The sequence below is a fragment of the Heliangelus exortis genome, chromosome 1 (assembly GCF_036169615.1).
Source record: "Heliangelus exortis chromosome 1, bHelExo1.hap1, whole genome shotgun sequence".
Taxonomy (NCBI): Eukaryota; Metazoa; Chordata; class Aves; order Apodiformes; family Trochilidae; genus Heliangelus; species Heliangelus exortis.
The window spans coordinates 145,343,741-145,367,756 of NC_092422.1; the positions used below are offsets into that span (position 1 = coordinate 145,343,741).

The 24,016-nt window shown below is 52.6% G+C and overlaps 1 protein-coding gene across 3 annotated transcripts; it reads left to right on the plus strand.

Annotated features, from left to right (window-relative positions):
* The first annotated feature begins 2,125 nt into the window (after window positions 1-2,125).
* MICALL1 (MICAL like 1) lies at window positions 2,126-23,491 on the plus strand. Of its 3 annotated transcripts, none has more exons than XM_071730584.1 (16): window positions 2,126-2,342; window positions 8,651-8,699; window positions 10,523-10,664; window positions 11,786-11,889; window positions 12,620-12,756; window positions 15,079-15,659; window positions 16,197-16,260; window positions 17,322-17,707; window positions 18,024-18,502; window positions 18,964-19,098; window positions 19,413-19,539; window positions 19,903-19,993; window positions 20,372-20,445; window positions 20,805-20,919; window positions 21,262-21,308; window positions 21,621-23,491. In XM_071730584.1, exons 1-16 carry the CDS (start codon window positions 2,197-2,199, stop codon window positions 21,740-21,742), a joined length of 2,799 nt encoding a protein of 932 aa, XP_071586685.1. In that variant the 5' UTR covers window positions 2,126-2,196; the 3' UTR covers window positions 21,743-23,491. The 3 variants fall into 3 exon arrangements, with proteins under 3 accessions (XP_071586685.1, XP_071586676.1, XP_071586693.1); XM_071730575.1 differs by lacking the exon at window positions 2,126-2,342 and adding an exon at window positions 3,514-3,656; XM_071730592.1 differs by lacking the exons at window positions 2,126-2,342; window positions 8,651-8,699 and having other exon boundaries at window positions 10,525-10,664; window positions 11,790-11,889.
* The last annotated feature ends 525 nt before the right edge of the window (window positions 23,492-24,016 follow it).

The following is a 24,016-nucleotide window of genomic DNA, read 5'->3' on the forward strand; positions in this document are numbered from 1 at the left end:
CTGCTTGAAGCTGGAGGAATGCAGGGTGTTCAGCAGCATCAACAGAGCTCTGCTGCTGGAAAAGGAGCCCTGCAGGAGAGGGGGGGGTTGTTTAGAGCTCCAGCCTTGTCCACTGCAGCAGGGTTTGGTTAGTGGAAGTGTTCTCAGGCAGTGGTGGTCCAAATGGTTTTATCAGAGGGAACCAGAGCACGGGGTTATCTAATCTGTCTCTGACCTGCAGCTGTGAAAGGAGCAAGTGCGATTATGGATGCTGCAAAAGACAGTTAAGGAAATATCCCTGATTCTCCTCTCCTCTAGGATACATCAGGAAGATGTTGTCAGGCAAGTCTGGGGGATTCAGAAGAGCCAGCTCGGGTGTTGCAAACCCAAGACAATGCTTCATTTCCTTTTTCATTACATTGTAGCTTTTCCAGTGATTTACACCACAGCTTTTCTCAGGCACTGGGGAGTGGGGCTGCACAGGCCATTCAGAAGGCATTTGTTTTTCACTTGTTACAGCTCTGGGGCCGCACAGTAATAGAATGTAACCATGGAATAGGGGAAGGAGGGTGCTAAGCATGAGATGGGAGTGGAGAAAGGAATGTAGAGCCCACAGGGAAAAAAAAAAATGGATAGGGGGGACTCCCAGCAATAATAACACCTGTGTGATGGACCAGCATTCCACAGGGGTAGTTACTGCCCCCCACCCCATCCCTTGGCCTAACTGGAAGTGGAAAAAATCTTTAGTAACATAAACTATCACGTAATAATGTGCTTCTCCCCTTGCATTGCTAGAGCATCGCTCTGAGAATGCGTGCCAGCTCTCGTGACAATCCATCTCCTCCATGTCGTGGGTTCCTGAGATTGTATCGCACCCTTCCTCCACTTCCAGGGCTTCCTGTGAAGTGCTGCCTGTGACTCCGAATGTCCCCATCTTCAAAGCCCTCCCTGGCCCTGTGCCCACCCTGGGAGCCACCTATGTCCCACATGTATTCCACTGTCTGATGTTTCCATCCTCCATGGCTCATGGCCCTAGGACTATAGAGAACTGCTTCTGCCTCGAGCAACCTACATCAAAGCCTGAAGAAGATCCAGAAATGAGGTCGCTTGGTGTGTTTTTTCCTGTAGCTGAAGTTAAACTTGACTTTAGTCCCAGCTGTTTTCAGTTCCTGCTTGCAGTGCTCCCTGTCCTGCAAGAGAGGAGAAAAAGGCTGTAACTTCCATGCAAGGCTTTTCTCTGGAGAGGCCAACACTATACTGGATTGTATCAAGAACAGTGTAGCCAGCAGGAGCAGAGAAGTAGTCATCATCAGCCTGTGGTCTGCACTGGTAGGACTACACCTCAAGTACTGTGTTCAGTTCTGGGCCCATCATGTCCCAGGAAGGATAGTGTCCAGAGAAGGGCAATGAAGCTGGTGATGGGGCTAGAGAACAAGTCTTATGAGGGGTGTGTGAGGCAACTGGGGTTGTTTAGCCTGGGGAAAAGGAGGTTGGGGAAAGACCTTGTAACACTGCAACTATCTGACAGGAAGCTGTTGTGAAGTGGGGAATGGTTTCTTCTCCCAGGTATCAATCTTTACAAGAGGAAATGGCCTCAAGTTGTGCCAGGGGAGGTTTAAACTGGATATTAGGAACAATTTATTCTCTGAGAGGGTTGTTAGGCACTGGAAGAGGCTGCCCAGGGAAGTGGTGGAGCCACCATCCCTGGAGGTATTCAAAGGCCGTGTAGATGCGGTGCTCAGAGACACGGTTTAGCAGTGGACTTGGCCGTGCTGGGTTAAGAGATGGACTTCATGATCTTAAAGGTCTTTTCCAACCAAACCAATTCTAGGATTCTATTAAATGAATTTAGCCTTCCCTCAGCTGGTGCGAGTCATAGGGGCGGGTGTGCGTGTGTGTGCGCGTGTGTGTGTGTGTGCGCGTCTCAGCAGAGTCGCTCTCCCTGCCCCACCGGCTGCGCAGGCTCCGACCGCCACCGCTTCCCCGGCCTTTCCCCTTCCCTCCGGGCGGAGTTCACCCGCTTTTCTCTCCTCCCTTGCCGGGACGGTGGGCAGGGGCAGCCCCGGGAGGGAGGGGAAGGGGCCGGAGGGGCGCAAACCCTTTAACCCACGCCTACTTTAAACCCCACCCACTGCTCAGCACCCGCCCCTCTAGGCCCGGCCCCGCCCCGCCCCTGGGCTCACGGCGGCGGCGGCGGTGTCGGTGGCGGCCGCCCCGATGTCGGGCCCGCGGGGCGCCCTCCAAGCCTGGTGCCGCCGGCAGTGTGAGGGGTACCGCGGCGTGGAGATCCGCGACCTCAGCTCCTCCTTCCGCGACGGCCTGGCCTTCTGCGCCATCCTCCACCGACACCGGCCTGACCTCCTGTGAGTCTAGCGGGCGGCAGGGCAGGCCGCACCGACACCGGCACCGGCCTCGCCTCCACCCCGCCGCCCGGCACCCCGGTGGGGGCAGGAGGAGGACGGGGAGAAGGGTGGCGGGGGTTGCGCCGGGAGACCCTGTTCTGGAAGGACTGGGCCGGCCGTGCCCATGTGCAGCTCCCTCCGGGGACTGCCGGGGCGAGCGGGGGGATGCCGGGGGGATGCCGGGGGCTGGGGGACACGAAGGGAAGGGCCCCGGGGTGGCTGGCAGGGAGGGATGGAGCCTCCCTGGGCATGGAGTTCTGAGGCGGAGAGCAGTGGCTGCGCAGCCTTCCGAAATAATGGGCACCGGGATGGAGGATGCCGTGTTTGAGTGAATGACCTTCTGACCTGTGTTTGGATGCCTGTCAAGGTCAGGGTTAAGCAGGAGTCCTGAGGTTTAAGGGCAAGAAGAGCATAGAGATGAGCTTGGTCTGACTGCCATGCAGCCAGCTAGGAGTGGTGCCTGCCAGGGAGGAGGCATAATGCTGGCAGCTGGGAATGGAGGGGTTTCACCCCTGCAGGTGCTGGGCATCCCCCCTTTCCCAGGAGCCACAGGCCTCTCCAAAGCATGCAGACCTCTGGACCAGTTTGCTTGCATTTGCTTCCAGCTCTTATTCCGTGGATGCTGCAGTTGAAAGCAGGAGCCTTGAGAAAAGAAGGCTGAGAGGGGTTCTTATTAATGTCTGTAAATATCTGAGGGGTGGCTATCAGGAGGAAGGTACCATTCTCTTTTCAGTGGTATCCAGGAGTAGGACAAGGAATAATGGGTTTAAGCTAGAACACAGGAATTTCTACCTCAACGTGAGGAGACACTTCTTTACTGTGAGGGTGACAGAGCACTGGAACAGGCTGCCCAAAGAGTCGTCTTCTCTGGAGGCTTTCAAAACCCACCTGGATACATTCCTGTGTGACCTTTTCTAGGTTATCCTGCTTTGTTAAGGGGTTGCACCAGATGATCTCTAGAGTTCCCTTCTAACCCCTAACATTCTATGATTCCATGAAATACCAGCAGCAGTGTGGATCCTCACTAGCTTCCCTTGCCAATGGCTTGGACTTGGGTTTCCTTCATCAGCCTCCCTCTCACAGGGTGGCTCTGAGGTGGAATGTGAGTTTCAAGAGGCAGACAGTGAGTTTGGGATTGCTTAGGGGCATGGTGTCAGGCTGGAGAAACTGGCTGAGCTGCTGGAAGGAATCTGCCCTGACCTGCCGCTCTAATCCTGCACTGCTGGGAATCTACCTGCCCTCTGCTCTAATCTTTGGTAGCCCTTGTCAGTGCAGGTAGGCATCACCCCATCTTGCCAGGCCTCCAGCATGCATGTGCTCCTCACCTGTCAGCATCCCCTGTCGCATTCTGCTCTGGGACTGGTGGTTTTTCCTTTGAGGTTGCCTGAACTGACCAAATCCTCTTTTCTGAGCTGGTCCTGGCATGGCCTTTTGTCACAGCAGCAGCCTCTAAGCAGGCAGAGGGTTGTCACTGACTGCACTGTGAAGTTGCAGTGCCCATGAGAGAACAAAACAGGCTTGTGTTCTTACAAGCAGAAGCTGAACAGGTAGGCTAGAAACTGCCTGCTCTGTTTCAAAAACCCTTCCACAAAACCCTCAGTGTAGCATTTGGCAGCCACCAAGAGATGTACTGTGGCTTTCCATCGCTCTGGGTCCTGAGGGAACTTCATGGTCTTCTGTCTTAGCAGCGTCCATGTGGTGTGGTTCACTCTGCCCGGCTAGGATAGAGCATCTGAAAATGCTCCCAGTCACAAGGCTGCTGGAGGGGAAGAGGAAAATTATGGACAGTTCTTGGAAGTTCCTGTGTTTCTTAAATTTTTAATTCATTTTTTTTTCTTAAAAGTGGCACAGTAACTGGGATATGGAAAGCAGAGTTTCAGCAAAAGCTTGCCATAAACACCACTAGAACAACGTGAGGCTTTCCCATTAACAATATTTGCCATCCCACTAAGAAGCAGCCACAGCTCTTAAGTTGTCAGTGGGCTTAAGTCTGCTCCTGGCAGCTGTCCTACATAAATGCTTCGCAGGTCCTGTGCACGAGCTGTGTTGTAGAGACAAAGCCCAGGGCCTTACAAGGACATGGCATGTTGTAGAAGGATTTTCAGAGGGTGGTCAGGAGAGCAGCATCATTTCTTCTGCTTCCAGCTTCTTCAGCCTGTCCCAATTTGGAAGTGGGAAGATCAGATCAGAGGCAATAAATCTCCTGATGGCAGAGGAAAAGTGGTTGCCCTTCTTTTCTTCTAAAGTGCTTTCAGTCAGCCTGGTAATGGGACTTGGCAGGGATCTGCAAGTGCCTTTCTGACCTTGCATGGTCTATCTTTGTGCGGGGCTTTTCTGGCCGCGCTGCTCCCTGAAGGCTGAAGTTCCTCTCTGTGTGCTTCCTGCTGGCTTCCCCTTGGGTTGTGGAGGGGAGGAATGAGCACATCCATCTGTGCAAGAGCTGAGCTGGAGCTCCCTCCTATACCTGGGTGGCACCACTCCTCTGGTAGTGTGGTCCTCCAGGCTTTCTCTTGCTGCCGTGGTGGCTTTTGGTCTGTCCCAGTTGTTTGACCCTGCTTGGACACCCCTCTGTTGTGTTGCTGTGCTGGTAGGTGACACACTGGGGAAGAGGCCATTGTCAAAGTCTGTATGGCCAAGTGAGGCTGAGGACAGTTTTCTGCCTGACCCCTGGTTTGAACACAATCACCTTATGTAGGCAAGTGGCATCAGAGGGATGCTGCACTGGAGATGTTCAGAGCAGTTCCTGCTGAACTGCAGAGCTCTTGGAACCACTAGAGAGGTTTCTTTTGTTGTTGAAAGAAGTAAAGACTGGAAGTGTTCAATATCTTGAACTGATGACCAAGGATGAGGTCAATACCTCCAGGACCTGTGTGTTGAACCATGGAATTAATTGGAGGTCCCTGACTCGAGCTCTACTTCAGTACACACCTCACCTGGTTTCAACACCTCTCTCTTCCAATCAGGGAAATGGGAAGCCTGGTTTTAGCTGCTGACAGCACTGCTGGCTGTGAAATCTTAAGGCAAGACATTTAATCTCTTCTTTTCCCTTGTCAGTTAAGCTGGAAGCATCCATGCCAACTTGACAGTGGACTGTAGGGATTATTGAGTTTGTTTGCTCAGCAATGTAGAAATCTAAAGCATGAAATTAGTGTTTACAAGGCAGTTGTTAGTGAAGCAAAAAGCATCTTCCAGTGTCCCAAGCTGTGCAGCCTCCCCGGAGCTCAGGGAAGGTTCTTGGCACTGGGGTGTGAGAAGAACAAGAGAGCATGGCACATGCCTTTCGAGTGCTGAGAGAGAGATGGAGGCTTGAGGAAAACAGGAGATGAGAGCTGCGTGTGAGAAATGTGGCTTCATGTCCCTGGGGCCCTGGGTTTGGTTACAGACAGGGTCACAAATCTCATTTGTTCCTTCCCTTGTACTGCCTGCATTTCCCTGACAAGACCAGGAAAGCTGAAGGGCTTATTATGCAGCACGGCCGTTAAAAGCGCTCATGATTTATACTCGAGGAATCCAGGAATTTGCTCTGGTTTGAGCTGCACGGCACACCCTTCCCCCTTCCCTGGGTTTGCTGTGCTCCCTGGCAGCTGCCCGAAACCCCGGAGTGCTTAGTGGTTCTCTGTCTATCTGATTAGGTAAAGGCTTGGGATGTTATTTGCATGGAAATGCTACTCCAGGATATGCTACGACGCTGGGGTTTGCCGAGTCAAGAGAGTTGTGTGAGTGGGACAGCAGAGTCTTCCATATAATCCCTTGGACTGGTATGTTGTCAGGAGAGGAGCCTGAGCAGGGCTTGACAGAAGGCTGCTGAGATCAGGGCAAGGAAATAATGTGACATGCAGCCACATGTCATGGAGCTGTGAGATGGCAAGTTCTGGTCTTTCTGCAGAGGAAGCAGTTTATGAAGGCTGGGGTTTCTTTCTCCCATGCCTGCTCCTTGCACAGTCCCGGAGCGTGCCCAGAGTCCCAGGGATTCCACGCAACAGAACAGGCTGTGGGAGTGGTGGAGATCAGCGTGGTCCTTCTGGGCTTGTTCAGAGAGGGAGCTGGAAAATGCAGCAGAGAGGAACCAAATAAACTGTGATCCCTGGGGTCTTGTACTGAGGGGACTTCAGTATCCCGAGGAAAGCTGAGAGTCTGCAATCCTATATTCCTGGAAAAAATGAATAAATCTTCTATTCCTTTGCTGCTTGGTTACCTCTTGAGCTTCATGTCCTCTCTGCTGCCTTCTGCTCTCCCAGGCAGATTTGCCTTAGTTTACTAAAACAGCTCTCCTTTGCTGGGGCAGACTGCAATGCACATGATGTTTTGTCTGTCAAAAAACACTCTCCCAGCCCAGGCCACTAAGGAGTCTTTGAGCCTCCAACTGCACCACTCCCATATCCTGAAAGTGAGGGCATTCAAAATGAAGGTCATGAATGTTTAGAGAGCAGTTGATATATCAACTTAGCTGTCATCGCCTCTCCTGTGTTCCCAAACTGAGATTTTCCTTAAAAAGAAAACATAAAATAAAAATACTGCAAGGTTAAAGGAGTTCTCTAGGCAAAAAAAAAACCCCACCAACAACATCAAACAACAAAACTTGGAGGAAAACAACATCTCCAAGGAAAAATAGTCATAAATAGTCATAAAAAGGCACTAGTTTTGACATCAAAGTAAAGGTTGCGGCTCAAGGCTTTTGTCAGCAGTGTATGGAGAGGGAAACATTGTGCTATTTTAAACATGCCTAGTTCTGTGCATGTATCTGTGTGAGCTTCCAGAAAAGGTGCTTGACACAGAGCAGAACACTCAGCCCATCTCCTGCGCGTCTGCCGCGTTTGCTCCCGCAGCAGCGAGCGGCTGCGGTTTCATTTATCCGGGAGGAAACGGCACCCGCAGCCTCTTGCTTTTGAACGGAGGAAGTGTAATCTTATGGTGGCTCAGGCAGCTGGGAAAATGTTCCTGAACTCATCACAGACTTCCTCTACAGCATTGGGAAACATGGGCAAGGGGCTTCCAGAAGAGGCAGTTTGCCCTGCGGTGCGGCGCTGGGGCAGGTCGGGTTGGCGTGACAGGAAAAGGCAATAAAATCCAAAGGATGGTGGAGGAAGGGAGGCTTCCGCAGCCCCTCTCAGTGGGCCCGTGGCTTAGGATTGGCCATGGTGCCCAATTCCTGTGCAACACATTTGGGATGGAGGAGACACATCCCTCCCTCTCTGATCAGAATTGTCTGAGTTGGTCTCTCAGGTTGGTACCTCTCTCTGGGCCATTGGGGTAGCCTCACCTGACCTTAAACCTCTCTGGGCTGTGTCCTCCTCTGTGAATCCAGCTCAGAGGCACACTGAGCTGCTGCATGAGGATTTTTTTGGCAGCAAAAGTGAGATCCTTGGCAGGAAGGGGATGTGATCAGTTTAGCATGATGCTGTTTTCACACATTATACCCACGCGCACATGCAGAAGGCGTAACTAGCTCCTTACTGTATTTCTTCCCCTATTGAAAATGGGCAGACCACTTTTACTCTCTACCATCTGCTCCTCTGACAGAGGCAGCCAGTCAGTCCTTGTGGCTGAGCTGATTTCATCCCCCAGAGGGGTCCAGGGGAAGAAGGGAAATGCCACAACTTGCCTGGGTTGGGAACTTCTGGCGTCCCTCCCTGTGCCCTCAGCATTCAGCAAGCTGCCTCGCTGTAAAGGCTGTAGCTGAGGACAGTTTCCTGAGTCTTGGAGCAATCAAGGACAGAAGTGCAGTGTAGGACCTGTGTCACCACAAATCCTGGAGTGACCTGAAATCCCTTTAGGTTGTGCAGGGAGGTTTGCCTAAGGACTCTTGTAGGAGGGAGAGATCTTGCAGAGGTTGCTCTTTCTCTTGAGGCAGAGGATCTGCTTCCACCATGCTACTCTTGCTGTTGTACTAGTGGCCTTTGAGGGGTAAATTTGGTGTGATGTCCTACACCCTTCAGTGCAGTGGTGTGTGGTGGTAATCAGAAAGTGGCCCTGGTATTTCTGCAGCCTTTACTCTTGAGGCCAGAAGGAGCAGGTAATAAGAGACAGCAGTAACATTTTCATTTCCTGGACACCACAACTGATGACTTGCTCTCTTTTTATAATTGCAATTTCTTTTTGGTTTCTTTGCCACTTTACAACCTGAAATCTGCTTTGTCAAGGTTTTTTATCTCAGATCTTAGATGCTGAGCTGTTACAAGGTTGGCTGTCCCAAGAAACCTGCGTCTGGTGGCATTGGGGCACTTTTTCCTCTCGACTTCATGTGGCTTTTTTGTGCTTTCTCATTTCAGAGACTTTGATTCTCTCTCCAAGGATGATGTCTATGAGAATAACCGCTTGGTAAGTCCCATTATGCAGTGCACATAAGGAAGAAAGGACATGAGAATGACTTGATGAAGGTCATGTAGTGTGGGAGGACTTCATGACGGTGTGAGGGTGTGTGAGAAAAATCAGTGTTTGTATGTAATAGCCAGGAGCTTTTCTGGAAACATAAAGGAATCTGGAACATCACCTTCCAGCCTGTATTGAGGAAAAGATAAGATTGTTATCTTGATAGTTGCTAAGACAACATCTCAGGTGAAGATTATAATGGTGTATAACATCTTCAGTACAGGAAGCTACCTGTACTTCAGGCATAAGCAGAGAGGAAGGTCGTGCTGGACCTAGACTGGTCTCCTGCTTGGGACAGCTGGAGCCAACAGCAGACACAGGAAGTGGGGAATGGGGAGATGCCCAACCCCAGGAAGTAGGGGTAGAACAGAGAAGCAATAGCTTTAGGGGTTTTGGCTGAAAGAAAGTGCTGCTGGCTTCATCTGATAGTCCATAGAGAGACATGGGCCACCACCTTCCCAAGACGAGCTGAGCTAGGTCATTTGGGTTTTCAGTACTAAGCGTCTCCAGTTGGGTCCTGGTTCTCCAGTTGACCCCTTTCAGCCAGTTGGAGCTTTATTTTCCTATTCAAGAGCCATAGAATGGGTTTCTTGTCCTTTGAGTGACCCCTGAGCTGGGGTCTCTTCTTGCTCTCTGCTTCTTACAGCCTGTGTTCAGCAAGGCTCAGTCCAGAGCACCAGCTTAAAGCTGGGCTGACCAGAGCTGTGTCCACAGGGGGCATTTTACACCCCCAGTTACTGCAAATGCACATTTTCATTTATTTCTCCATTCCTTTTCTTTAGATCGCATATCCTGCACAGCATCTTGTACCTCAGAGACCAGGCACTTTCAGTCTTTACCCACACGCTGCACCTGATTTCCTCACCATTCAGTGCCCACACCACTTTCATCCCTTCCTGACTCACTTACACTTCAGTCCCTGCCATAGTCTTGCATCCCCCCACCTCCCTTGGAGATGAAAATGTGTGTACTCCGGCCTTGGCACAGCAGTGTGATGGCCAGGGTACAGCCAGTAATCCACGTGCACACATGTAGGAAGCTCTTAAACAGCTGTTTTCCTCCTTCACTTCTTCCTTTCAAGTAGCTGTGTATGCAGCTGTAGGAGCTGTGTGCTTCTTAAAGCAATGTCCTTGTCATTTCTGCTTGCTGAGACACAGGAAAGTGCTGAAGTGGCTTGTGCATGGCAGGCTGCTGGCTGTTGAGCTGAGATGGCTGTGTGAACTGTGGGAGGGGAAGATGTGACCTCCCAGAGCATGAAAGAATGAGCAGAGTCTCTTCCTCTGTGGGGTGAGCATTTGGGGTGGCCGGGGATGCTGCTGAGTAGAGCTCATGTCTGGCTGTGTCACTGGGAGCATCTACCAGCCCTAGGCCCTTCGTGATGCCAGCTGAAGCTCTGCTGGGCTCTTGTGTGAGAGCAGTGATGGTGTGCCCATTTCACGGGTTGAAAAAACACTGGGTTTCTCTTCCAGTGAAAGCTGAGGCCTCCCTTCCCTGTCCCAGTGCAGCAGGTGAATGCCAGGACCCCTCAGGTGGGAGTTGCAGGGGCACAGGCTGATGAAATGACTTGGAGGAAAGGGCAGCTGCAGAACTTGTTCTCTTGCTTCTAATGTCACCATTCCGGTCAAGCAGCATGTCTGGTAGCTTCTGTCCATCAGGGGTGCCATAGGCTTAATATTTAATCTTCCCCAGGGTCCTTCCAACTTGATTTCTATGTTATTTTTCAGAGAGCATCAGTTTTCTCTACGTAAAACCTCTCTCTGCTGTTTCTGCAGGCCTTTGAATTGGCAGAGCGGGAGCTGGGCATTCCAGCCCTGCTAGATCCCAATGACATGGTTTCCATGAAAGTCCCCGACTGCCTCAGCATCATGACTTACGTGTCTCAATATTACAACCATTTCAACAACCCCAGCCAAGGTGAGCATCCTCCCACCCCTCTGGCTCTCAGTGTGCCCCAACTTGAGCACAGGAAACCCAACGTTACCTTGTGCTTTCTTCTTCATACGTCAGACGGGAGCCATGGGGCTTGTGGGGAAGGGGAGGGGAGTGGGTAGTGCCCGTCTTTCCTGGATCTTGCTGGTGCCTGTGAGGATGGCCTGGAACAGGGGACTGGGTGAGGTTTCGCAAGAGGCAGGGAGGTGATTTAAGAGCTCAGGCTGTGGAAAGGAAAGAGGAACGCCTTGTTTCTCCTCCCCTCTGTGCTGCATTCCTGACGGTTGGGTTGGGTCACCACCCTTGGGTGCTCATCAGACCCCTTTGTGATCTGCTTTAACCCACTAAGATGGGAGAAAGCTAGACAGGCAACCCGCCTACCACAGCTAATTTTTATCACATGGGTAAGTGTAAAGCAACTGGAGGACAGAGGGAGGGGAGCCAGGGTGGAGTGCCTTGAATCAGCTCATCTCTTCTTGCAACTGCAACCTGAGCTGAGTGCTGCTCTGAGACAGCTCTTCCAGGGCATCCCTTTTGGGTGGAAATGAGGGCTCCAGGACTCTGCTCCACTCTCTAACCACAACATCAGATATATCTCTTTCACGTGTGTGCACTTCTCCAGGGATGCTCGCCTCCCAGCCAAGGACTCCTGCTGGGGACTGGTGTGTGTGTGCTAGTCCTGATGGGCAAGGGATGCTTCACAGGCCCACTGGCAGCCCTGGGGCCCAATGGATCACAACAATGCATCAGCTGCTACCAGGGTGCTCTGGGCTGTTAGCATTGCTTAGGGAGTTGGTTACAAGGAAGCCAAGCAGCATTTGATGAGTAAATCAAATCAGAGTAAATGGGCAGTGTCCCTTGGGTCACAGCAGGGGATCCACAGCAGAGCCAGGCTCCCTCACAACCTCACAGCCAATCCATTATTAGATTGTGTTTGTCTCTTCCACCTAAAATAGGCACTGAAATGTTGGGAGTGGCAAGTCCTGTCCTATGTCACAAGGGTAGATGATTTTTTTTTTATTATTTTTCCCCTCCCCTTCCCCCACATGGGTGTTGTGACTCATCTCTCCTCTGGGTGCCTGATGCTCCTTGTCTTCTGCCTCCAGCCAGAGTCCCTCCGCCTATGAAGCGCCCAGCTGCTGCCTCCTCGCCTCCTCTGCTGTCCCACAAGAAGCCTGTGGATCCGGTCGAAAGTCCCCCAGCACCACAGGTAACCTGATTTCTTAATTCCAAACCAGCCTGGGGCAGTGGTGCTCCCTATACTGTGAGTGAGGAGATGGGAGAGAGCCCATCACTGTAGCATGGATCTTTGCAGGAGGGGGCTGCCTGTGTGTTTTGGGGTAGGAGGCGGTGTCTGGGATTTTGGTGCCTTGGGCAACCCAACTAAGAGAGTGATTTCTCTCTAGGAGGCTGTGTACTGTGAATGTGTCCATGATAGGCAAGAGGCTGGGTGGACTGGTGCCAGATGGTTCCTTGGGCCATCCAGGGCATGAGCACCCTCTTTCTTACAGGATGATAACCCTGTGGATGAGGAAGGAGCAAGAATGTGAGATTAGGAGAGCAGAAAAGAAATCTTTTTTTCATTGTTAGTCCCTCATTTTAGGTTTTAGCAGATATCTGAGATGGCACATTTTCCGAAGAGAGGAGATTCCTCTTGCATGTCCTTGCTGCCTAGAGTTTAGATTAGACCCTCCACAGCCCTTCAGCCCTAGACAGGAGGAAAGCACCTTTTGGAATGGCCCCTTCTAATTTGGGAAGAGTCAGCCTGCCTGTGTCAGGACTCAGGGACAGCTGCTCTGTGCATTGCCAGCCTCTGAGGTCAGCCCCTGAGCTGCGCCCCGAGCACTCAGCCTCGCACAGGGAGCTGCTGCTCTGGAGAAGCCGTGGGCTGGGGAGCAGCTCGTGGCCCCATCCTGAGCTCCCAATGTGTTGTGTCTCAGGACGATGCCTCCTCGGAGCTGTCGGAGAGGTCCCAGCACACCGTGCTCAGCAGTACCTGTGCATCCTGCCAGCAGCACGTCCACCTGGTCCAGCGCTACCTAGCTGAGGGCAAGCTCTACCACCGACAGTGCTTTAGGTATGTCCTGGCCATGCCCCTGCTGGAGCAACAACTCTCCATGGCAAACTGAAAGTTCTGAAGCCAGTTGTGTCCCATCTTTGTGTGTCTGTCCCCTTGGGCAGCACGGGGTACTGATGACAGTGCCTGAAATTATCCCAAAGAGGGTCTGGTTGCCCGTCAACCCCTGTCCCAGAGGTCAGACCTAGTTACTTATGCTGCTTGTCTCCCCTACTCCCACCTTCCCTGCTTTCCTGTGCTTTCCTGCTGCACTGACTTGGCATCCCAGCCCCCTGGGCTTCTCCCTGCTCTGTAAACCAGGATGCTTGGCCTCTTTACCACCTGCCTACCCAGAACCTCCCCACCACCTCCCAGAGAGGTCTGAGCCAGGACATCATCCTACAGACCTCCTTCCACCTACACTCCGTATCCTCAGCTGGGTATACAGGCTCCCATGCTGCCCGGGGTGATGCTGAGCTCTCAGGAGAGCATGTGAAGAGCTGCAGACTGTTACCAAACCCAGGAATGAGGGATTAGACGTCAGCAGCTCTGTGGTTACTCCCTGGGTGCAGGTTCTTACCTGCAGCACCTCTGAAGTCATTTCACTTTGCTTTCCCTTCTCTGATGCTGAAGGGATGAGATCTCTCCTGTGGGCTACAGGACAAGAGCTGGCAAGTGGGCAGCTGGCATCTGAGGACAGAAATACTGAGCCAGTGGGAAGAGAGGGGAGGCCTCATTCACCTGTATAAACAATTCCTGCCTAAGCCAGCTGGGGATGTGTCATAGACAGGAGGGGGCTGAGCTTCCCATTGAAGCTCCCATCGAGCTTCCCATCTGCAACTGAGGCAAAAGCAGAAGCTTTGGGGTGTAGGTGCAGCATTGCCCAGGGGCCAGGAATAAGAGAGGTGTCGTGCCTGCATTGGAACAGCTCATGGCCCTTCAGACTAAGCAATGAGATTCCTGTAATTTTGAATTTTGTCTGGAGTGTTTTGCCTCTATGCTTTTCTTGTAATGTTTTGTTTTGTTTTGTTTAGGGTTTTTTGTGTGTATGTGTTTTGGTTTTGTTTTTTGTTGTTTTTTGGGTTTTTTAAATTTTGTTTTGGGGTTTTTTGTTTTTGTTTTTTCCTTCCCTGCTAATTCATAGGTGCTGTTGGGTTTGGGAATGTCCTGTGGCAGAATTCTCTGTGGGCTGATGGAGATAAAACCAAACCAAACCTTTTTCTCCCCTTGTCCAAACTTGCCTACCTCTTAATTTCACCATACCCCTTCTCTCTAGAGTCCCCATGTCCTCATGCTTCTGCTCTACATTTCAAAGGAAATCCCAGCCAACTGGACACACAGAGCAGAATTCTCACCAAAATTATCTTCTTGCCATGTAGAGCAGTCAGGTACTGTGAGTGCCAGGTACTCAGACAAGAAGGAACAAGCTTGGTTTTCATGGAAGTGCTTGATCAGCCCCTTGCCCTTGGCTCTCTTTCATGCATGTCACCCTCCTCCCCTCCCTGGTGGAAAAGGGCTGACTTGGTTGCCAGGGCTGTGTATTATGCTTGCACCTGGAGGGCTTCATTAGGAAGGATTCCAAGGCTCAGCAGGGAAAGAGTGGATGATCCAAGGAGATGTGGCAGAGAGTGAGGGACAGGGAAGCTATTAGCCCAGTTTCAGCAGGCAAGGGGGAATGTATGAATTGTCCTACTGTGTCATTCCCTCATCCTTCCAGCCAAATGCCACAACCCTGGTGGGGGTCATGATCAGCACCAGCAAGGGTGAGACCAGATCAGGCCAGGTTTGTGTGCTGCTTCTCCTGACTGCTCCTCAAGCCTCCAGCCTAGGGATTTGCTGAGTGGGAAGTGGCCTCATTCGATTTAATACTCAGAGTCTGGAGGGCATTTATTCTTCTTCCTCCACCTCCCCTAAATGTGTCTGAGGGTTCTTTAACCTACCTGGACCCTTGGCCTCCACAAGGCAACCCATAGCTTCCCTGTTTCATGTCTGTGAATGGTTGATCCCTCTCTTCCTCCCAGGGCCACCTATGATTTTGTAGCTCTCTCTCTTGTCCCCCATCTTCTGCATCTTTTCCAGGAAAACTATGGGCTTCTAGTAGAAGTAGAGCCAAATCACCCACAGTATTTGAATTGTGAACTCCTCATCTGTCCATACAGTGGCATGATGATGTTTTTGTGTTCCTCTCCTTTCCCAAATTACTTACCCAAGGTCATGCTAGGATGTAGTAGCAGGGGTAGGAACTAACTTCACAGCCCTCCAAGGATGTCCCAACTGCATTGCCTTCCTTGAGGGGCAGGATGGCATCTCCCATCTCATGGGACTCTCTCTTCTCGTTGGCAGGTGTAAGGAGTGCTCCAGCACGCTGCTCCCGGGGTCATACAAACCTGGGTCAGAGGCAGGGACTTTTGTCTGCACGCAGCATCGTGGTAAATTTGCCGTGAGTGAGAAGGCAGAGAGGAGGGCCAGCCCAGACCGACAGTCACCAGAGCCAAGAACTGAAACTGGAGCTGGCAGTGTGGGTGAGGATGCCATCCCCACAGGAGTAGAGATGGGAAAGGATGACAGTGACTCCCTGGGGAGCACAGTGGAGACCCAGGTGCCTGCAGAGGGGCTATCTGGCCCGGCAGAGAAGGACAGCACACCCAGCAAGGAAGAGACAGCGATGTCTCCTGCTCACGCAGGCAGCGGGGCACCAGTCTCCCAGACTCCCCCCAGACCTCCCCTTCCCAGCAAGCCCACAGTGCTTACCCAGGACAAAGCCAGCACACTGGACGGACAGCTTAGGGACACGCGACCCACCCCTGCCCCAAGGAGAAGCACCGATTCCTCAGCCCTCTCCCCACCAACCTCACACCCTGTACCCCGGCCCAGATCCACTCTCCAGGGCGATGGCAGCGAGTGTGGGCCTGGAATGGTGAATGGTAAGAGAACACAGTGGTGACAGGGGTTACCCTCCACCTCCCCAGCAGCCAAGGTGGTCAGTGGCAGGGTGGGTGAGTCTCATTGCTTCTCTGTAGCTTTCTGCCTCCAAATAAATCTCAGGCTCAGAGACAGAGCCTTTGACTGCCAGCCATCCCCTTAGGGAGAGCAGCACTAGGTTTCTGCCTACCCGCTCCCTTATATTAATTTCTCCAGAGCATTGCAGAGGGTGCTGCCAGTGTGGAGAGAAGGTGGCAGTGCTAAGAGTAGTTTGCGGGTGTCTGCAGGTCCCGTTTGCAGGACAGAGGGGCACGTCAGTTCTCCAGGTGCAGCTCCCAGAATGGGGTGGGGAGAAGAAAGCAAAGGGGATGTTTGGTGTTGACTGACTGCACTGATTGTGGGAGAAACACCATTAGATCTTCTGAGAGTGGAATAGCCAGCCTCCCATGGGGAGATGTGTAAGAGGTGCCTCGTGTTGATTTAAACTCTTTCTTCATGTCCTTTTGGTGTTGTGACAGTCTGATCCTGTGTCTTTCTAGGTAGGGTACCTGAACCCAGCCCTCCTGTCCCAAAACCCCGAGGGAGACCCTGCTCCTCTGATCGGTATGTCCTTCTGTTCACAGATCACCTGCAAACCACACCTGCAAGTGGGGCTGGTTCAGCTGTGGTGTCCTCTCCCTCCTCCCCCAGCCCCTGCTCTTGGGGGGATGTAGGCTTTGACCAGGTCCCTTCCTGTAGCTCAACGGGTACCAGTGCAGTACAGTCAGGTTGAGTGTGTTTGTCTGTACCTCTTAGGGTCTTTGTCTCTTAGGATTTGTAGAGTTAAGGGGCTTCAGAAAGGTGTTTCTGTGGCACGTGTAGACTGATGAGTGCCTTCTGAAATGACCCTGCTTCTGGGTGCTGAGAAGGGGCTGCTTGTCTGCCTTGTGTAAGGTTTGTCCCAGGAAAGGTCCAAAGCAGGGACATTGTGAGTGTCAGGCTGCAACTTTTACACCTTCTGGGCTCTCACCCAGGAGCCCACTGCTGTTGGTTCATTCACTTGGGACAGAAGTTGCACAAGCACCCTGGAATTGCAGTGGCCAAGGAGTGGGTGTGTGTGGCAAGTGATGGCCACTTCCCTGATGAGCGGCGACTCACAGAGCCACGATGTTCCTGGGCTGTGCCTCCGGAGGAGCAGCGGTGCTTCCAGGTGTAGGAGTTAGCAAAGAAGATTCTGATCCCTCTGAAGCTCAGATAATAAGGTGATGAACAGCCCTTTGAAGTGCAGGAAGGGAGTGTGTCCACAGAGGGCAGGTATCTCATCTCAACAGGGTGAGAGCAGGGTGTTAGGAATGGTATCGGGGAGGGAAAAAGAGCTGTGTCCAGAAAGCTCAACCTTTACAGCTGCTTAGCAGATGGAGGCTGTAATATTCAGAAACTAAAACACTGGGCCCAGCAGGCAAGTCAAGCAGGCTGCACTTCCCTCAGGCCCATAGGTTTGCCTGCAGAGAACAAGACACTGTGTGTGTAGAACACCAGGGCCACTCATGGATAAGAAGGCTGCTTCTACGTGGGAGACATCCTGCTCCGTCCATCCTTTCCCCTGAGGGCTAAGTCCTTCTCCTGTGTCTCACTGTCCCAGCTTGTCTCTGCTCCCTGCCACCTCGATTTCTCTCTTTCCCCAGTGCTGGACCTGCTGTGAGAGCCAAGGACCCACCATGGATAGCCTTAGTGCAAGCAGAGCCCAAGAAGAAGCCAGCTCCCCCTCCTCCCCCAGGCAGTGGCCATGAGACTCCAAGTAGGCCTTCAGAGGATGAGGATGGGGAGGAGGTAGGGAAAGCCAGGAGTGAGGACAGTAAGTCTGATACTACAGAGCCCAAACCATACAACCCCTTTGAGGAGGAGGATGAGGAGGAAGAAGAGAATGGTGCCACCCAAAAGAGCACACCTGAGCAGGAACAGAGTGAGACTGCTGCCAAGCCTCTCCACCCCTGGTATGGCATCACTCCTACCAGCAGCCCAAAGATGAAGAAGCGGCCAGCTCCACGAGCACCCAGTGCTTCCCCACTAGGTGAGCTTAATCCCACTCCCTTACCCCTCCTCCACAAGCCCTGTGTGTCCCCTTGGAAGTTCCCACTTCCCAGGCACCTCTGCATCACCCTGGCAGGCCAGGCCCCTATGCAGTGATGGTTGTGCTGGGAATTGTGTCCTCTCTACCCACTAAGTTACAGCATTTGTAGGCAAGATATTGTGCTGGAGGGTCCCTCTTGTTTTCCTTGAAGACAGAGAGGCCCTGCTTCCCTTTTTACTCATCCTTGCCTCCAGTGTATATCACTCCTGAATGCCCCCCTGTTCCTCCCTGAGCCCTCTCTCCCTTTATTTTGCAGCCCACCACCCCATCTCCAGGCTGTCACACTCTGAGCCATCATCCTCTACCCCGTCTCCAGCTCTCAGCCTCGAGAGCATCAACTCTGAGAGTTCAGCCAAGGTGCTGGGTGACATTGATGAGGCTTCGGTGCCCAAAAGCTGCTCTGAGCCCACTGTCCACACACCAACAGCCACCAAGACCTCTAGCACTGACACACCACTGGCCAGTGTCTCCTCCAGCGAAAGCCCTGCTGCCCCAGCCAGCCTCTCCACCAACTCTTCCTTCTCCTCCTCCAGCGAGCTGGTCAGCTTCAGCTGCGAGGCCCAGCCCAGCACCCTGCAGGCCAGCAGGAGCATCTCCACTGGCAGCTTAAAGACCAGCCCAAGCCGGCTGCCCCCAAAGCCTCCAGCTGGGGCTAGCCCTACACCCATCCTCTTGGCTTCAGATGGGGGTGCTGGGAGCCCTAAGATGCCCTCCTCGCCCAAGCCTCAGATGAAGGTGAGATGGTGACCTTCCTCCCATCCAGATCAGGGGGCTTTTCTCTGTCTATCACTTGGTCACAGTGGGGATAATGAGTCCAGGCTTGCCCTTTAGGGAAGCTTGGTGTGTGACCCCCTGAAAGCAAGCCTCAGGTGGCTTTGGTCATATTCTGTCTGCTCCATGTGCTAGAGCAGAGGCAGCATGTCATGTGGTGAGAACAAATAGGAAGGGAACTGTGGAGGACAATAATTCAGCATGCTTCTCAGGGAGAAGCTGGTGAACTGATGCCAAACTGGAGCACAGCTGGATTTTGCTCCATGTCTAGGCTGCTGGTGGAGATCAGTGCTGCGTTCCTCTAGGTGGGTGTGGGGCAGGACAAATCCTAGAGCTGCTTTGTCTGCTGAGTCCCAGCTGTTGGGATGCTATATCCCTTGACTTTGTTGGGCACTTACGTATCTCCTTTTGTCCCCCTTCTCCAGTCTTCCTGCAAAGAGAACCCCTTCAACCGGAAGCCATCACCTGCTGCCTCCCCCTCTGCAAAGAAACCTTCCAAGGGCTCCAAACCGGTGCGGCCTCCTGCACCCGGCCATGGCTTCCCACTGATCAAACGCAAGGTAAAAGGGCCCTCGGGAGCAGGGAGGGGAAAGGTGGCTCTGTGCTCTCTCCCAGGGCTGTAGCTGTGTATGTGAAGCCTGCTGGTGCAGGTGTGGATTGCAGCAGGTGGCTGTGGCTGGGGAGGAGGGTGTGTGGGCTACACCCTGTTGATGGCAGCCCTGTGGTCTCCCTTTGCTCCAGAGTGGGGTGGGGATTTCGGATCCACACTTCGTGCTCTGTTGTCCCTCCTCCCCCCTCGGTGTTGACCAGCCTCAGGGTTACCCTTGGAAACGAGGTTGATGATAATGGAAGTCTCTGCCTTGTGGTTTGGCAGGTGCAGACAGATCAGTATATCCCTGAGGAAGACATCTATGGGGAGATGGATGCCATCGAGCACCAGCTGGACCAGCTGGAGCACCGTGGGGTGGCCTTGGAGGAAAAACTTCGCAGTGCTGAGAATGGTGTGTGGGGTGGGGTGGGGTGGGGTGGGCTGTCTGTGGGTGTGGGGCAGGACAGACCCTAGGGCTTCCCTGTGTCTAGCCAATGAGATAGAAGTGGTGACTTTCTCCCTGATGATTGGGGTTGGGAAAGCAAAAGGAGCTGTGCTGGGCTCCAGGAATGGTCACAGTCATATCCTGGATATGGAGATGCTCCTAGAGTGGAAGCAGGTGGAAGAAGAGCCTCTCTGGGGCTCAGGAACAGGCTGAGGTCAGGTTGGCTCTAGCCTAGTGCTCCTCTCTTGGTCTGGCAGAGCCCGTCCTGCTGCAGGGCAATGGAATCCTGCAGGGCTGGGGATGGCTCTGAGTTGTCCCTTTGCTTGGCAGACAGCCCTGAGGACAGCCTGCTGGTGGACTGGTTCAAACTCATCCATGAGAAGCACATGCTGGTGCGCCACGAATCCGAGCTCATCTACATGTGAGTGTGTGCAAATATGTTAGGGGGGCACTGGTGGTCTTGTGGGGAGCCCCCTCTCAGCTGAAATGGTGTTTCTGGGGAGAGCCTGACACAGCCTCCTGGCCTGGAGAAGGGAGAGAAAGAGGGCAAGCAGACAAATGTATCCAAATGCACTCAGAACTGCCCCACAGCAAGTCACCAGAGCCCCTGCAGCATCTTCTGTGGGAAGGCCTTGAGCAGCTGGGGGTGGTCCCTGCATTTGGCTCCCTGGTCCTTTGGTTATACAGGATGAGCTCAGTATCTTGGAGGTTCTTTCTCAACTCCCCCCATACCTTGGGATGATTTTCTGCCTCTCTGGAGCCTTGCAGTAGTTCCTGGCAGTGTCCCCTTCCCTTGCAGCTTCAAGCAGCAGAACCTGGAGCAGCGGCAGTCGGATGTGGAGTATGAACTGCGTTGCCTCCTCAACAAGCCAGGTAAAGCATCACTCTGGGTGCAGTTACCTATGTTTTTTTTCCCCAGGGTCATCTCCCCTCTGTCTAGGTGGCTCTCAGGTCAAGAGACAGACCTTAAGGGATATGAGCCCAACCGGCTGGCTGTAGAGCTGCTGCTCCATCTCATTGCTGCCCCAGCCATGTGTGGGGAGATGCTTATTTTGTCCCCATGGGATGCCACCTATAGATCCCTCCCACAGCACCACTGATCCAACTGGCCCCGCAGCTTGGCTCAGGGTAGCAGGGGATCATACTAGGGGTTCTCTGCCCCAAAAGCTTTGAGTTTCAGAGCTCCTTCAGACATTTAATTGCCTGTCTTTCCCTGGGGTTTGGCTGAGTAGAGAAGGACTGGACTGACGAGGACCGTGGGAGAGAGAAGGTGCTGATGCAGGAGCTGGTGACCATCATTGAGCAGAGGAACGCCATTGTGAACTGCCTGGATGAGGACCGGCAGAGGTGAGTGAGGAGTGGGGTAGGCTGGGGGAGAGGGGAAAAGTGTCTCAGTGACCATACAAGTGACTCAGCACCATACAAGCTGCTTGTAGGGGTGTCCCAAGATGTTTCTGTTGATGACGTCTTTCCCAGGCTTCCCAATCCTTGTCTCTTTGAATGCCTTGTGTGGGAAACAGTGGGCAGTACTAATAGCGTGTGGGATTTATCCTGCTGGTAGCACGTGCTCACAAGACAGTGATGGATCTGCCACTCCGTGGCTTATAAGTAGGAGGTTCTCTGGCCTTAAACAATACAGCAGCTGTTTTGGGGCTGAATTGCTGACCTATTTCCCACTTCTTCTTTCAGGGAAGAGGAGGAGGATAAAATGTTGGAAGCCATGATTAAAAGGAAAGGTAAGAAACGGTCAGGAAGATTTCTGGAGCGATGGTTTCGCTGCTGACCCCCACGAGGGGCAGCACAATAAGCCACTCACCGTGTGCAGAAGGAGCGAGTGAATCTGTTCTGTGTGACTCTGGAACCTCTCCTGTAGGGCTATTAAAAATCTGGGGCACAGTTGTGCTGCGTGCCCCTGTTGTCACAGAAAGAATTGTTCACACAGTGGCAGGCTTTGATTTGTGGCTGTCACCCCCTGTTGTCGTGTCTGTGTACATGTGTGTGTAAAAGCACCCGTATCCCGCAGTAACAACCTCCCTTTGCAACCCCAGAGTTTCACAAGGAGACGGAGACCGAGAGCAAGAAGAAAAGCAAATTCAAGCCCATGAAGGTGCTTAAGCTGCTGGGCAACAAGCATGACTCCAAGAGCAAGTCACCCAAGGAGAAAAGCTAGTGCAGGGGAACACCAGCAGTGGGAGGGATGTGCTACCCAACTGCCCTGGCCTTCCCACAGCTGGTTGGGATGCCTGCCAGGAAGGGGGCTTGGCTCCCTCTGCTCCCCTTGCCTCTCCCCCCCAACTCCCATCCCAGGCACCGGAGCTGCTGCCCTGAGGCAACGCCAGCCCTCTGCCCAGAGTGGGGGAGTGCAAATTGCTCCCCTTTCTGAGGCTGTGGAGGAGCCCTGCCCATCCCCTCCGTGAAGCCTCGCTGATGAGGCAAGGAGAAGATAAATTCGCTTTTTGGATACGTTACCCCATTGCGTGCTCTTAACTGAGAAGCAAACCAAGGAGTTTGGTGTTTGTGGGAAAACTTGCACTAACCACCCCCCCTGCCCCTTCTCCCGCTCTAACTGTGACAGTTCCACGTGCCTCCAACCTCTGCCAGGAGGGGACTGGGCCTGCCTGTCCCTCCCTGCCAGCTCTTGTCCCTTTCTTGTCCCATTTTTAACTTCAGGAGAAAACTCTGGTATTAGAATTAGGATTCTTTGGGTTTACTGGCCTGAACTAAAATGTTAAGAAAACACTCCCACATCCCAGGGCTCTAGAGCCATAGCCAAAAAACCAAACTGGTGCCCTATTTATTTTGAGCTGTCCCCTCCCTCGAGAGCCAGGGCTGGGTGGGCTCTGTTACAGGGCCGAGAGGACCCCAGGGGACAGTGCACAGCTGCTAGGACCTATCTTAAGTGCCCTACTCAGGACATCTTACCTCCCACTGCTGCTAAACACCCACTGACTCTGCTGCCTTTCAGGGGGAGGGAGGAACATTCCTTTTCCAGGCAAGGGCACAAAAGCTTAAGACTGACTCCGTGCCAGCAAGGGGCACTGAGCTTGTGCCCCTGCCCATCTGTGCCACCCTCAAGCAGCTGGGGAGAGAGGCACGGTCACGACTGACCATTACCCAGCTTCATTTCTGTATACTTGAAAAGTGTGCAGGGGTTGGCTGGTTATTTTTTACACCTCATTTACTAGATGAATTCAAACCCATCTTAAAACTTTTTAAACCCCTTATTTTATTTGTCATATGTGTGTGTGTGTGTGTGCGTGTGTGTATATTGGAGAAGGGAATGGGGGGGAAGGAGCAATGTTCTCCCAGCTATTCCTTCTTCCTTCAATTTTTGTTTCCTGCCTTCTCCTCCAAGGTGAGGAGCTATTTATTGAATTCTTGGATCAGTCTGAATTAATTTCATGGGTGTTTGGTTGGTCAGCTGTTTCTCATGCCTTCTCATTAGCAAACTAGACATAACCGGCTGCAATCTCTTCTAAATTCCAGCAGGTGCTGGACAAAATGCTCTCCAGGCAGTGCCTTGCAAGGTGGCTGGCACAGCATTCTGGAAAGGGGTCCTCATTTCCCAAAACCTGAGGGACCCAAGTCCCTCCTCAGTCCCAGCATGGCCTCCATGGCTGGGAGGTGACAAACCCAGCCCTGTGCTGGTGACACCACCTCACTCTTGCTGTACCCCAGCAAGGCTGATGGGGGACAAAGGTGGGAGAGGGGAGATCCCAAAGCACAACTTTTCTCTGAGGAGAAAGAAATTCACTTTAGAGCCTGCTGTCATGTCAGTGTTGCCAAAGGCCATCACTGCAGCCTGACACCCCTTGGCCCCGTGCCTGGATAGAACTCCAATTTGTAAATTATATTCTACTAACTCCATGACTTCCATTCACCTGAACAGAAATAAAAGAAACATTGGATTTAAAAAACAGTCTGTGGCTTGAGGATTCCTTTGTGCACTCATGCTGCCCTGGGGCCAGGGCATGCTGCCTGGCTTTGGGAAGCAGCTGGATGAGTATTACTGAGAAGCAGATAATGGGATCTTAAGGAAATTGGGGGCAGACCATGCTGGGATTTACACAGGAATAGTAGGGCATCATGCTTCAGCCTGCTGGAGGACAGAGGTAGGGGTCATGCAGGAGGTGAGGGAACAGCCATTTCCAGCCTCTGGGAAGCTGATGGCTATCCTGCATACCATGCTTTCAGGAACATTAAAAAAAAAAAAAAAAAAAAAATGGGGGGCAAAGAGCAGCATGCACTGAACTGAAATCCCCTTTCCCTTGCCTCAGGGCAGCTGCATTCCTGAGTGCCTGCCCAGTAGTCCAGCTGCCACCCAAGAGTTTGCTGATGCATGGGCTCACACTGACCTGCAGCAGTGCCAGGGTCTGGTGTTTGTGCAAGGCAGCTCCATCTTCCTCATCTTCCTCCCCACCGTCTGCCAGCACGGCCGTTCCCA